This window comes from Argentina anserina, chromosome 5 (assembly GCF_933775445.1).
Source record: "Argentina anserina chromosome 5, drPotAnse1.1, whole genome shotgun sequence".
In the NCBI taxonomy this organism is placed as follows: Eukaryota; Viridiplantae; Streptophyta; class Magnoliopsida; order Rosales; family Rosaceae; genus Argentina; species Argentina anserina.
In genome coordinates this window covers 1,316,096-1,330,383 of record NC_065876.1, presented here as the reverse complement: position 1 = coordinate 1,330,383, position 14,288 = coordinate 1,316,096, and the positions used below count along the sequence as shown (strand labels likewise).

Here is a 14,288-nt window from a genome sequence, read left to right as displayed (position 1 = left end):
AATATGACCCTTAAGGGTGCCACCAGCCAGGCCTGTGCTGCATGCAAGTACCAAAGAAGAAAGTGCACGCCGGAATGCCCTTTAGCTCCTTATTTCCCACCAGACCAACCAAAAATGTTCCAAAATGCACACAAGCTTTTCGGGGTCTGCAACATCTTGAAGATACTTAAAAGCGTCCAGCCTTGTCGTCAGTTTATGACCATGAAGACCATCATATACCAAGCCAATATCAGAGACAAGTTTCCGGTGTACGGCTGTTGGGAGGTCATCTGGCAATTACAGTACCAAATTATGGTTGCGGAGCAAGAGCTTCAAAATGTTCATAAACAGCTTGGAATGTACAGACAACATCACTACCAACAGCAGCAGCAGATTTCAGCTATGCCAGATTATGTGACCTCACAATTAGAATTGGGCATGGCACCACCTAATAATAATAATAATACCATCTCACTATTTAATCATAGTACTCCACAAGCTTATGATAACAACAATGCCATACCTCACGCTTCACCTGTTACACAACAACAGCAGCAGCCTTACTCTAATAAAAGTGACGATGCTTACACTTCTGCTTATGACATTGACTCCAAGCAGAACTTTACCGCGGAGAATGTTTTATGGGAACACTATCATTTCACTACCAACGACAGCAGCATCAATGAGAATAGTGATAATGCAGAAACAGTTCAAACCCAGTTTTGTGTTTCGCAGACGGTAGCATTTGAATCAGGAGATGCTCAAGATTATGATGAGCTGCACCCATTTTTCGATACCATAGATGATAGACAATCATACGTTGATTCCAAAGAGGCTTATGAATCAAGCAGGTATATTCATTTGTCACAAAATGATGAACTTGATGACCATATAAGAATGTGCTTCGAGCTTAACTTTTTCGTTCATTGTGCAATTCATGCGCAGCTCTGAAGAATCGTTTAAGGACACAACACAAATATCGATGGATCATGCGCCACATAACACATTGAAGAGTGCCGCAGCATGCTTCAGTCTTTCCAGTGTCAAGTTATCAGTAAGCTAGATACACCATTTTGGCTGTGTTTTTTTTCCTTCTGTTTATTTATAGTTCTCCATCATGAGTTTCATAAGGGAATATTCAACAATTTTGTTTTATTGATTTATGAATAAAAACTGCACAATTCTGAGCTTCTTCTTTAGCTTCCCTCAGTATACTGTATATATATTGCAGTATTGCTGTCAAGTACTAGTAGAAGCCATCAATCTAGATTAGAAGAATGTTTCCCCTCCAGGATTAACTTGTGTATTTCAGCTTCAAAAATGAGGGAACTTAATTTTATTCACAGACAGCAACTATTCCTAAAAGAATTTAGAATGCTTCCAACAAAATCCCAAGTAGTGAATTACAAATTGTAATTCAGTCCCTTTACATGCTACATCGCTACGTGGAAATACTCAACCAGACACTATGGAATGGAGTCATAGAAGACTGGTATTGTATGAACCACAAGAAGAGCATTTGTGGTAAAGCCAGTGAAAGGGAGATTTTCCTTTCTTCTCACAGTCATTGCATAGTATGGCCTGCAATTCCATCAACACTCGATGAACACCTACATGTGGAAGTACTAGAAGCTAATGCATATAGCAAGAAAAAGAGGGAGACAAACCTGAGTTCGGCCAGAATACTCATCTGGAAGTTTCTCTCCAGCCATATACGCATCAAACATTCTAAATAACATCTGCAAGATAAGCATACAGTTCAAGTACCTTAAACACATCTTAATTGGACACATATTAACATATGAAGAAATTGACGAATTTAATTTTCAATCGGTATACTTCACAGGTAACTGACCTGCATGTCCCCAAGTGACTTGCCGCAGATTGGGCAGGTATAGTTAGTATATGTATAGGCCTAGAAGCAGCATCAGAAGTACGAGTAAAGCTTTCTGAATATTTGCGGATATATATCATTATATCTATATATGTACTCACATAAGGATAAAAGCAAGAACTATTCAACCGAAGTACCTGAAAACATGTTGAGTGCATTGAATGACCACATGGGAGGGCCTTTACTGGAGAGTTGCTGGTGAAGATGTCTTCATGGCAAATAGGACAATTGTCCATAAAGCTTTTCTCTCTGCATATATGCTTGAAGAGAGAACAGGACATGCAAGCATTACAAGTCATGCAATGGAAGTAGTCAATACCCAATCCCTTTCCAACTCGGCACAAGTTACAGTAAGGGCAATGGTAGATAATCCTGGAAAAACAGCTTGTTCATTAGAAACATATAAAATTTCGAAGTGGTGAACAAATTATACAAATATTGCCAAGAGAGTCAAAGGTAGCGCAAATGCCCCTCCTCAGTTAGCAACTACGCACAGTTTGTCAGGGGCTAAAACAATTTAATTACGTAAGTAGGTAACATAGTTCACATTACGATCAAATCTAGCAACAATATAGTCAATAAAACTGGGTAAATCACCTTTCATCATCAAATATTTTGCAAAAGTATCTTGCCATGGATAAATCACTGCAGGATGCAGTTGAGCATGTGTGTCCAATTGGCTGAATTTTCAAGCATTTCATGCACATCATCTCTGTTACAGATCTCCTGCATATGTATCCCATAATGAGAAAACAAGAATAGGAAACATTAACATGTATATTCACACTATTAAATACCTATCTATTGTGTGATCGGCCATTTCATCATGGCAGCGTATGCAAGTGTAGAGCTGGTTGCAACATGGAGCTACAACCTTACAGTTCCTCCTGTAGTGCTTACAACCGAATGTTAGCCCAAAAAAGTCTTGATAGGATGGATGCTGACCAGGGATTTTTTGTCCATCACTTGCAATTAATTGAGAGTGTTGTCTGACTCTCCAATGGCTGAAGAGTGTAAATGTAAGAACATGTCATTTCTTCCGCAGGAACAGTCTATCCAAACTTTATCAGCATGCAGATGTAGCAAAAAGATGGACAGTTGAGAAAATAAAAAGAAAGTTAAGAAAAGCAAATTTACACTGATGCAAATCGGGGCAAGTATCATCTATAATTGTCAACTTATGCCTGTTATATAAGATTTATTAGGTTTCTGTTGGAAACTATTGAACATTTGAACTTGACTATTTTGCTCGAATATAAGCTGCAACCACTTCTAAAGTTGATCTGTAACCTATTTTAGTCTAGGGAAGCAGTCTAAAATAATTTCGTAATCTGGTCATTATGACCATTAACTAACCCATCATAGATTCTTTCCCAACAGGGTTGGTCTGCATGTACTCCATATCAACTGAGTTGCTAATAGTTTATTCTGTTAGAATCAAGAGTAAATTAACATAATATCTGTGTATTTTCTAATTTGTTTGAAGTCTTGGTGATCCCTGTTTCTCGTATAGCTTGCACGGCATGTTTAAGGCTTGAATTGTGTGTGAGAGAAACACAGTGTTATCTTAAATAGCTAAACATTGCTGACCAATAGACCATGTTTGATACCTGATCGTAGCTTATATTAGTATCACATATATCAAGTATTATGATTGGAGTAATAAACATGTTTGTCCTAAACAGGAGAGCAAACGGAATAAAGGAAAGTAAAGCTTTTAAAAAGAAAATAGAGTAGAATAAACAATTTTATGACAGACCTTGATAGCAGGTTCTGCATCATATAAGGTTTCTTCTGAGGATCCAAGGAAGAGTCGTGAGAGATTTTACTTATTGCTGTCAACAGATCTTCTTGACTTAGTGTCATTAGGCACTTATGGCAATCTGTTATACCACTTGCTTGAGGAAGTTGTACCGGATCATTGATTTGATTTATGGCATCTTCATTATCTCCACATTTCATCTTCTTACCTTCTGAAAGACTTCCCGATTCTGTAGGATTGTAATTACATTGGTGACTATCAGCATCCCTCAGCTTATGATTAGCCTCACTGATTCTTAACGGCTTAGTATTAGTATCAGGGAAATCATTTTCAGGAAAATTGATACTTCTTTTGCAGACACTTCTCTCTTGTTCATCCAGTTTAGAAATGTATGTAGAGACCTCCAAGGGATTTACAGTCTTTGAAGGAGGAAGACTTGACTCCTCCACCACCTTGTCTGAATCATACCCCTCCCACCATTCTTTTAACCACTCATCAAACATTGTGTTTCTTGTGACCTGGCGCCATATAGATATCATGGCATGCTGTTCTTCTGGTGTCAAAGAATCCATGAGCCAAGGTATCATATCTTGTAATACTTTCGCTCCTGTTCTTCCAAGTATGCATCCCACTATCCTTTCTTGCTCTTCAATGGAGAAGCATTCTCTAAACAAGGGCCAAAGTTCAACTTCTTCACGACGAATATGGTCTGTCAGTAGTTTGCACATAGATTTGCACAGACCATGAAGCCTCATAGACAGCTGATAGTGCTTTGGCGACATCTGGTCCATCGTGTTTGAATCAACCATAGAAACTGAAAAATGCAATTTACACATCTCATCTAGAATGAGGGATATCTTTTGAAAGAGCTCGACCTCTAGTTTGTGGTCCATTGTGTAAGACTGGCTGATGTTTTGACATTTTCCCTTTGCCTCCAAGGCTGGAAAAGCAACCTCATCCTCTGCTTCACTATGTATTTGATGCAAGAACTGTATAAGACTAAAGCGTAGGCAAAAATCTGTGAGGAAAGCTGCATTTTCAGCCAACTCAGCTGAACCAAGGACAAGGTATTCCAAATCCTTCTTGAGAGCCTTGTGGAAGAAAAATATGAGATCTATTGGTTTGGGTTCATGGATACCGTAACCACTCAAGGTTTCTCCACTAAGATTTTCACGAATATGATATGCTGTATTCAGTCCAGAGAAGTATACTTGGAGATTGATTCCTCTTGAGTTTGACGTCTCAGAATATGTAGAAGAGTCGGAGGCAAAAGATGAAGAGTGTGGCATTGACTTCTTTGCCTTGTTTGAAGAATTTAGTTCAAATACCTCGTTGCTTGATTTCCCTCGATGTTGCGTATTGGAGCTTACAGATGAACTGGCATGTAATTGGTTGCATAAGAAAGTGCATCTGCTCTTAAATATTTGCTGCAAGTCCTTTTGGAAATTTTCAATTGAGGTTTTACCTGAATGGCCAATTTGGAACCACTCATGTACCAGGGATACAAAAGATTCATTAACTATGAAATCTCGCTGCTTCATGCTGCTAAGAATTGACCTGGACTCATCCTCAGATAAGCAAGCTGAAAACCAAGTAGTCACACACTTCAGCAACCCAAGTGGCATAATATGCAGGCTGACATACACGAGTTGCTGTTGCATTTCATGGCTACAGTTCTTCCTCATAATGGGAAATACCTGATAAAAGCTGATCAGTGTTAACTTGCATTCAATAAGCCAAGAATTTTCTTAATCATAGTTTAGTAATATCTTGCCCCAACGAAGGGAATCATATAACTTTTCTAAACAAACTAAGTCATAGTTATCTGTATATGCCAAAATTTAAGAAATCTAGAGGCTAGAAAGTTGGTAATATTCATCCTTCCTTGATTTATTTACCTCTGTTTCATAAAAATCAAAATGCTTGCCGACTCCCACCACAAGACACTCAAATTCCTGGCAAAGTTTTTCAACATATTTGCCCAAAGGTGTTCCATTTTCGAGGCTATGGTATAGTAAATTCTGCAAACTTTCCAGAAAACTTTCATCGGGAAAATTCTCAATAGAGGGGTACAGGGAGCCATTGACAAGTTCTTTTAACACAGGGTGAAATAACTTCTCCAATGCATTCCTGTAGGTCAGGAAATGTTCAGTAAAGAATCAATTGAAAAAAAGAAATTTAAAAATAGGAACACAAGCAAATAATGGCTTCAGCAACCGCATGACTACCTGTAGAAAGTAAGGACATCAGCAAGAAACTTTAGTTGGACAACTATTGAGTCAATATTCAGAAAATTGACTGAGTTTCTCAATTGATATAGCTCTCCCATCATTTTTTCTAGATTTTTCCTTATGGCACCATGCCAAAGGTGAAGCCCATCAACAGGACTGTATCCAGTATCGGTTTGGATTCTGTCTTCCTTCATGCAACTCCAATTTTCTTCAAAGAACCTCTTAGGGGAATGAGACTTGAGTAACTTTTTCATATCTGCAGATTCATCATCACTAGTGTGTCGAGCTTGGCCCTTGATAGCCAGCCACGAGCTTACCACCTAGAAAACATTTAAGCTATCATTACCAAGGTATTATTTTTGCATTAGGGTAAGAACATGGCTTTACAAAAGATTAGTGTACAGTATACGAAAGTAAGAACTTGAGTTGCATAATACCTCTCGGAGATGTTTTTCGTCAGGTACAATCTCAATTATGCAATGTATGACTTCCTCTTTTTCATCAATTTGAAGAGACGAGATCATCCATGGAAGAAGATCCTCCAGCAGCACTAAGGGCATACTACACATGAACTGCCACACAAGTGCAGCCTGCTCCTTGGGAGAGAATTGCTGCAGGAGCAATGGAAAAACCTGGTTCCCGCGCACATCATTAGTAGTCCATGGAGCACAATCCATTAACTTGTGAAATAAATCAAAAGAGTAAACCGAAATACGCCATATAATTTAACAATTTGAACAAAATCAACAAAACTAATAAACAAGAGCTTGTACAAGAAGTAAATGGCTGACCTGTTCTTCTTCTTTCACCATATGCTGGCAAATGAAAGCCTGGAGCGTCCCAATGCAGAACACAAGTTCCTGAAACTCCTTGGAGAAATCCTCACTCTCTTCTAACAACACATCCAAGCGACTGAAAATAGAATCGAAAAGACCATCTATACTCCTATGCTCCAATGAATATGTACAAGCTATGTTTTTTGTTCTTCCATCTAAAGCTAGAAACACAATCTGCCCAAGCAAAGCATACAATCACTCTCCAAAAACCATAGCCAATACAAGCACTCCAAAATTTCACATAAATCATACTAATTTTTACTTGTTAGTTAAATTTGACAGTCATAAACTGAAGCAAGTTTCCAAATTACAACGGAAATTAACAATTAATTAGTCAAATTAATCCTACATTACCCGTCGTGTTCGGTACAAAATTGAAATTCAAAGCTAGCAATTTGAACTAACCTCGTCTTCTGCAGAGCAGTGGTACTTATACGCGAGCTTGAGGAACTCAAACCGCCTCAGAACCTCGAGAACAAAGCCGCGGCCTCTGAACCCGCCGTCCAGGCCGGCAGTGGTGACGTGGCGGAGATCGGCGAGCTCGGCTCGCATCGCCTTGTGGAAGCAAACCAGCAGCAGAATCGGCGACTGAGCCAGCCCCCGCGCCTCCGGCGACTCCGACGAAGAAGTCGAACTCTCCGGCCGGGTGCGGTGGTTGTGGTGATGACGGTCGCCGCCCATCCAACACGAGACGACGACGTCGTTTAAGCACCATGAACGTGGAGAAGAAGAGGTCTGGCATTGCTGAGGCTCAATGCAATTTAACCTCCTCAGGTTTTGAGGCCTCAGTCCCTCTCTCTCTCTCTTAGTCTTCTTCCCCCTAATCCACCTCAATCTTCTTTTTTAATCCCTAATTACATTTCTTTAATCCCTAATTCGATTTCTTTAATCCCCCCGCCCATTTTTTTGTCCCCTCGACAACTGAAAGCGACGTCGTACCGAACGGCCAGCCCTGCCAGCGCTTCACTAAGCGGCATCTCCCACGCGCGAGTGAACTCCACGCGACCCGAGGCTACCCGTGCTTTTTGGTGCGAGTCCGTACAAACGGCGAAGGGGCGTGGGATGACGACCTCTGGGAGATTTTTCCCGCCAAATATAATAATCATGGGGATTTGGTTTTGATTTTGTTTATTTAAACATGCAGAAGCGTTGGGATTAGGAAGGAGGGGTTGCTCACGCCGTTCCTGATTTTGTTTTGGCTTAGTCTTTGATTGGAGTTGTTTAGTAAACTAAAACGAGGTGGAACGGTGCGTTTTGAGGGGATGGCTTTGTCCTGACGTCAACGGTCGTAGAAAGAACCTTTTTGTCGGGATGTGTGCGGGCGTCGATTGTTGAGGCGCGTGGTGGCCTCGTGTCAGCACGTTCCCGCCCTCAGCTTTTCGCGCCACGTTACGGGGTCCCGTAATTTTTTAAAAAAAGAGGAAACCTTTTTCGTTTCTCCTATCTCTTTTCCTTTTCTACAAGGGAATGATCGAGCGAGGATGATAAAAGAGAGCAAAACAATGTAAGTGGCTATGATGATGTTACCTTTGGATCCCATTCTATCCATCTACTTCGGCACTTTAATCAACTCAATTTCGACAAAGTTACACGATCAAACACGCAAATGTGTCTGTTGAATGGCAATACTCGATATCAGTGTCTTCTTTATATCTTTTTTTCTTTTAATAATTTTTCGTAAGAAAATATTGGTCCTCTATACGCTTATAAAAAATCAGTGTCGTGACACATGAAATTAACGACATTAAAAGAACATTATTTCAAAGCTTCACATGTGATTGTAATGTTTACGTTCTCGGACAAGTGGCGCTTGTCGCATATATTAGTGTGGTGGGTTTGTGGGGGTATTTTTTAGTGGCATTGTTTTATAGCCGACCAGTCTTGAGTCTCTTTCAGCGACATGATGATCAAAAAGATCTCTACAACAATTGGAGAGAGTCAAAATTGTTTGGTGCCAAGATTGGGTCGCAATTGCTTATTGTGGTTGGCTATATAAGGGGTCCAAAACTCTAATTGGGCCTCTTTATCAGGGTGATGGCTCTAAGACGTGCGAAATATTAAAGGTACGTACATTATTTGCGGGATCCGTTAATGGACTCACGCAATTGTGGACCATCCAGTCTGTCCAAACCCAGTCATGAGTGTTACTATCCAACAACTGCCGCTGAATCCCTGATGATGGTCAGATTGAAAATGACATTGGAATTTTTACGTACTCTTCTATTTTTGTTCAGTTTTCTTTTGGTATGTTCCGGTCAAATTTGGACTCGTGCCTAAGGTGGCTGAAGCCACATCCAACATGTAACAGTCATGGCTGTCATACATATCCTGCTTCGTAAGATAACAGTCATCTTCCTCAAAACACCAGGCTTCAGGAGCCTCGTGTTTGTTCTCTTCTCCACACAGCTACGTCCACATTTGTAGGTCCTTTTTGATTGTTAGATGGTTGTAATTAATCCAATAATATAGGAAGCTTTGGTCCCTGTTTGGAACCTAACTCGTTTCCATCCATTTCCATTATCTAACACACCAACCAACCTCGCTCGAACCGTTACAGAAACATAGATGCCGACGACGGAGAGTCGTCTGAGGATGACCAAGTGGACGGCGACGGCGGCCAGCATCTGGATCCAGTGCTTCGGCGGCGCTTCCTACACCTTCAGCATCTACTCCTCCGCGCTCAAGTCCAGCCAAGGCTACGACCAATCAACGCTCGACACGGTGTCCGTCTTCAAGGACATAGGCGCCAACGCGGGCATCTTCTCCGGACTCCTATACTCCGCCGTGGCGCTCAACCGTTTCGGAGGGCCCTGGGTTGTGCACGTCGCGGGGGCAATCCAATGCTTCGCGGGGTACTTCTTTCTCTACGCCGCCGTGGCCGGGTTGGTGGAGCCTCCGCCGGTGGCGGTTGTTTGCTTGTTCATGTTCTTAGCGGCTCATTCTCAGACCTTCTTCAATACGACGAGTGTCGTCACCGGCGTACAGAACTTTTCCGACTATGGTGGGACCATTGTTGGTATAATGAAGGTAACGCATTTTGGCCACGATGACTTGCCTCATACTCTTGAGTCCTGCCACACGTCTTCTTACTCTTATTTCATGATGACCCCTTATACAAATTTAGCCTATTTTCATATGAATCCTTTAGCATTTCTATCATGCCGAATGTTCTCGAGTAATGCAATGTCCGTAATTATAGGCATTACCTGGTAAAACATGGTGGGATACATGTCACATAACTCAACACAAATGTGAGCTCGAGGTGGTTTCAGTAACATTGCTCGTTCTCGATGCAAGCATTTTGTATCTGCAGCTTGTTAATACTCTTGATGTAAATAATGTAATAATAGAAATGAGATTCATTTGCTATTCTGTGTTTTCGTGGCCAGGGGTTTATGGGTCTCAGTGGAGCAATACTGGTGCAATTCTATGACACACTATGCAAAGGCAACCCTGGCTACTTCCTCTTATTGCTGGCTTTGTTGCCGACACTAGTCTCCATTTTGTCCATGCCCTTCGTGAGAATCTATGAAGCTTGTAGAGCTGAAACTGATAAGAAGTACTTGAATGGTTTCTCTGCTTTTGCTCTGCTCATTGCTGCTTATCTGATGGTCACAATCATATTGAGAAACATTTTCACTTTCTCATTATGGGCAAGTGTCTTGACATTCACATTACTTCTTCTGATTCTAGTCGCCTCACCCACTGGTATTGCAGTCAAAGCTCAGTTCATGGAGTCGAAGAGACGGCGAGAACCGAGTACTTCTACTGCGAGTAATGCTTTACTTGATGAAGAGGTCTCTATAGAATATGATCGTGAAGATATGAATCTTGTGAGTGCTATGAGCTCTGTTAATTTCTGGTTGTTGTTTATTGCAATGCTTTGTGGAATGGGTACTGGCTTGGCTACCATAAACAACATGAGCCAATTAGGCCAGTCACTTGGTTACACAACAGTGGAGATCAACACATTTGTTTCTCTATGGAGTATATGGAACTTTCTAGGCAGATTTGGAGCTGGCTATGTCTCAGATTATTTGCTACATACAAGAGGGTGCGCAAGGCCATTGTTAATAGCTCTCACTCAAGTAACAATGGCTGTTGGGCACCTTATAATTTCATCTGGTTTTTCTGGAAATCTATACGTGGGTTCAATCATTGTAGGCATCTGTTATGGTTCACAGTGGTCACTAATGCCCACCATCAGTTCTGAGATCTTTGGTGTCACACATTTTGGTACCATTTTCAACACAATTGCCATAGCCAGCCCTGTTGGGTCTTACATTTTCTCAGTGAGGGTGATAGGATTCATATATGACAAACAAGCTTCTGAAGAAGATGGGACCTCCTGCAATGGCACTCACTGCTTCATGATATCTTTTCTGATCATGGCCTCTGTTGCCTTCTTGGGGTCTCTCGTTGCTCTTGTACTGTTCTTCAGAACCAAGAGGTTCTACGACTCCATTGTGATAAAAAGATTGCGGCATTTTCCAAACTAGATACACTGATCGAGATAAAAAAAAATTGTGCATTTGTAAGCAATGGTTTTTCATCTTGTGAATTCGTAACAGATTAAATTTATTTTCGGAAAGAGATAATTTTCTGTCAAGTATATTCCATGGAACCGATTAAATTTCAATCTTTATCAATGACGTCCCCAAATTTCGGATCTTTATGGCTGGAATAGCAAAACTGTTTAGCTATGAGTCTATGACATGATTGTATATGAATTAAACTAACACGTGGAGCAAGAGCAGAGCCCAAGAAGCTCAATCATCACTGTGAAGCGGTCACTACAAAACAGAGGACATGAAAATTGGAGTTGATGGAGTTTGATCATCGATGGAAGCTAGACTCAAGAAACTGATACAGTGCAAATGGGTGTCTACTGTGGCGAGCACTTGGATACAGTGCACCAGCGGCACCCTATACACCTTCTCCGTCTACTCTCAGACCCTGAAGTCCACACAGGGTTACGATCAGTCAACGCTGGACACTGTTTCTGTGTTCAAGGACTTTGGAGCCAACTGTGGGATTCTGTCTGGTGTTCTCTATTCTTTAGTGTTTCGTGGGGTTGTGGACCTTGGGTGGTTTTCTTGGTCGGAGCAGTACAGTGTTTTTGAGTCATTTTCTGATGTGGGCCGCCGTGGTCGGAGTGATTCCCCGGCCTCCGGTGCCGGTGATGTGTATTTTCATGTTGCTGGCGGTCGTTCTTCAACACTTCTAATGTTGTCACCGGTGTCAAAAACTTCCCTTATCATAAAGGCACCATTGTTGGTATCTTGCAGGTACCTGAAATTCTGATTCTTTTTTAAAATTTTGAAACTTTCTTTTTCTTCTCTGAGAATATTTAGGTTGATGTTATAGAAGTGTATGTTGTTAACTTTTGAATATCTGCTGTGATTTGGATGCGACCATCTTCCACCTTTGTGATTGTGAGCTTCTGTTACAGCTAATATCTGAGATCGAGTACATTCTAACTTGCCGTACTTGGACTTGATGTGGATGAGTTCGTTTGTGTTTTCTGTGTTAGGTATTTCTTGGTTTGAGTGGAGCAATAATAATCCAAATATATCAGATGTTCGTGTACAAAAACACCAATTCATTTCTTCTGATGCTAGCACTGCTGCCTCCAATAAATACTTTGTTGCTTATGTGGTTTGTGAGGTTCCACAACAAGAAGGAGGGGAACGAGAAGCAACATCTTGGAAGCCTTTCCATGATTGCTCTCGTTGTTGCTACCTATATTGTGGCCAAAATACTACTGGAGGACTTCATCATTCTGCCATTAGTATACGGGTAGTTGGTTTTTTTTTGTACTTGTACTGCTCCTTGCCTCGCGGCTCTGCATTGTAATCAGAGCACATCAAGGGGAGTCGGATACTGTTTCAGAGCCTTTCTTAACTGAGGGCGATTGTTTAGAAGATGATAATCATAAAAGGAGGTTGCGATATGATGCACATCTCAATCTATTACAAGCAGTGTGCACTATAGACTTTTGGATGTTGTTTATTGCCATGGCATGTGGAATGGGTTCGGGACTTTCTGTAGTTAATAATCTCAATCAAATATTGGTTACCGGAACAATGAGATCAGTACTTTGGTTGCTTTGCTGAGCATCTGGAATTTTCTTGGTCGGTTAGGAGCTGGATATATATCAGATTATTTCCTGCATTGTAGAGGATGGGCAAGGCCATTGTTCATGGTCATCACTCTAGCAGCCATGAGCACTGGTCATCTGGTGATTGCTTCTGGTGTGCGTGGCGCTCTCTATGCTGGATCTGTATTGGTGGGTGTTTGTTATGGTGCTCAATGGTCACTAATGCCCACAATTACTCCTGAAATATTTGGTGTGCTACATATGGGGACAATCTTCAATGCCATTACCACTGCCAGTCCTGTTGGGTCTTACATCTTTTCTGTGAGAGTGATCGGATATATTTATGACAAGGAAAGCATCAAAACCAGAGAAAACATGCTTCGGAACTCATTGCTTTATGTTATCATTCCTTATTATGGCAGCTGCTACCCTCTTTGGGGCTCTTGCTGCCTTGGCATTGTTCTTTCGGACAAGAAGTTTCTATAGTCAGGTAATATTACATATATTCTGTCCAATACTGCTGCTTTTGGTTGGTTATATATACAAAAGGGTAAAGAAACTAAAAATGAAAAGTATTTTCAAATAGGGCAGAGAGATCCAGTATGTTTTGAAATGTTTTGATTGCTACATGTTATGCAGGATATTGGTGGAAACCACAACGGATAGATATTTCTTTCCTGCTGCATGTCCAGCATTGATCCAGAAGTTCTGTAATTGGATTAACGCTGTGCTTCTGTATGGATAAGCTAAGCTGTAATGGTTGATCAGTTGATAATTATAAATCTTCTGATCTAGAACCCTAGAATCTAGAGCTCTTATCAGTCATATGAACTATGAGACATTACTACAGTATATCTTTTTATACATGGATGTTGCTGGTGATGGCAGTGTTCAGAAGAGTCTAGGCCGAGGAGTGCGCTGCAACCCGTCGGAGATAAATGAGAGATGTATGCAGATACTGATTCCCTTAATCATTCTAATGTATTGATCAGCTGAATCTAGGTGTTTCTCGGTTCACTCTTACTTTTATACCATAACATAATTTCAATTCTTAAACCTGCTGGAGTACTTGCTCATATAAGGGTCTGTAGTTTAGCTGCACATACAAGATTTCATTGACTTGGATGTCATGAACAATTTGTATTCAATGATTTATGTTTTCTTCTCAATTCATTATATCAACATTAGCTGCTTCTTATTTTATTTTATTTTATTTTGAGAATAATTATACAAGTATATCGGTCAAATTGTCACTGGGAACATCTATTAAAATATCTTCTAATAAGAGAACATCTATCAAAATACAGTAATGCTATTATGCTAATAATCTATCAAAATACAGTAAGAGAATATAATACTAATGATCGAGAAATAAGACGGCACAATAACACACAACCAAGTGAACTAACCAATAACTCAAGGTCTGGAGAAGGTTGTTTGGGACGCTACAAATATCAATGATTTTTTGGAATTAAGTAACTCTAAT

At 40.6% G+C, this 14,288-nt stretch overlaps 3 protein-coding genes and 1 pseudogene across 3 annotated transcripts; 3 read left to right on the top strand and 1 right to left on the bottom strand.

Moving 5' to 3' along the window:
- The first annotated feature begins 3 nt into the window (after positions 1–3).
- Positions 4–1,121, top strand: LOC126796446 (LOB domain-containing protein 27-like). Its single transcript, XM_050523271.1, has 2 exons — positions 4–830; positions 925–1,121. Exons 1-2 carry the CDS (start codon positions 4–6, stop codon positions 1,040–1,042), a joined length of 945 nt encoding a protein of 314 aa, XP_050379228.1. The 3' UTR covers positions 1,043–1,121.
- Positions 1,122–1,227: 106 nt separating this feature from the next.
- On the bottom strand, positions 1,228–7,445 carry LOC126794496 (zinc finger protein BRUTUS-like At1g74770). The gene is made up of 12 exons (XM_050521229.1): positions 7,108–7,445; positions 6,658–6,876; positions 6,304–6,498; positions 5,864–6,186; positions 5,534–5,765; positions 3,633–5,332; positions 2,671–2,877; positions 2,471–2,599; positions 2,011–2,245; positions 1,835–1,894; positions 1,647–1,718; positions 1,228–1,560 (listed from the first exon to the last, which is right to left on the bottom strand). Exons 1-12 carry the CDS (start codon positions 7,381–7,383, stop codon positions 1,459–1,461), a joined length of 3,750 nt encoding a protein of 1,249 aa, XP_050377186.1. The 5' UTR covers positions 7,384–7,445; the 3' UTR covers positions 1,228–1,458.
- A 1,790-nt stretch (positions 7,446–9,235) lies between these two features.
- LOC126793345 (protein NUCLEAR FUSION DEFECTIVE 4-like) lies at positions 9,236–11,390 on the top strand. The gene is made up of 2 exons (XM_050519838.1): positions 9,236–9,729; positions 10,092–11,390. Exons 1-2 carry the CDS (start codon positions 9,268–9,270, stop codon positions 11,199–11,201), a joined length of 1,572 nt encoding a protein of 523 aa, XP_050375795.1. The 5' UTR covers positions 9,236–9,267; the 3' UTR covers positions 11,202–11,390.
- A 28-nt stretch (positions 11,391–11,418) lies between these two features.
- On the top strand, positions 11,419–13,744 carry LOC126793346 (protein NUCLEAR FUSION DEFECTIVE 4-like; annotated as a pseudogene).
- Positions 13,745–14,288: the final 544 nt, after the last annotated feature.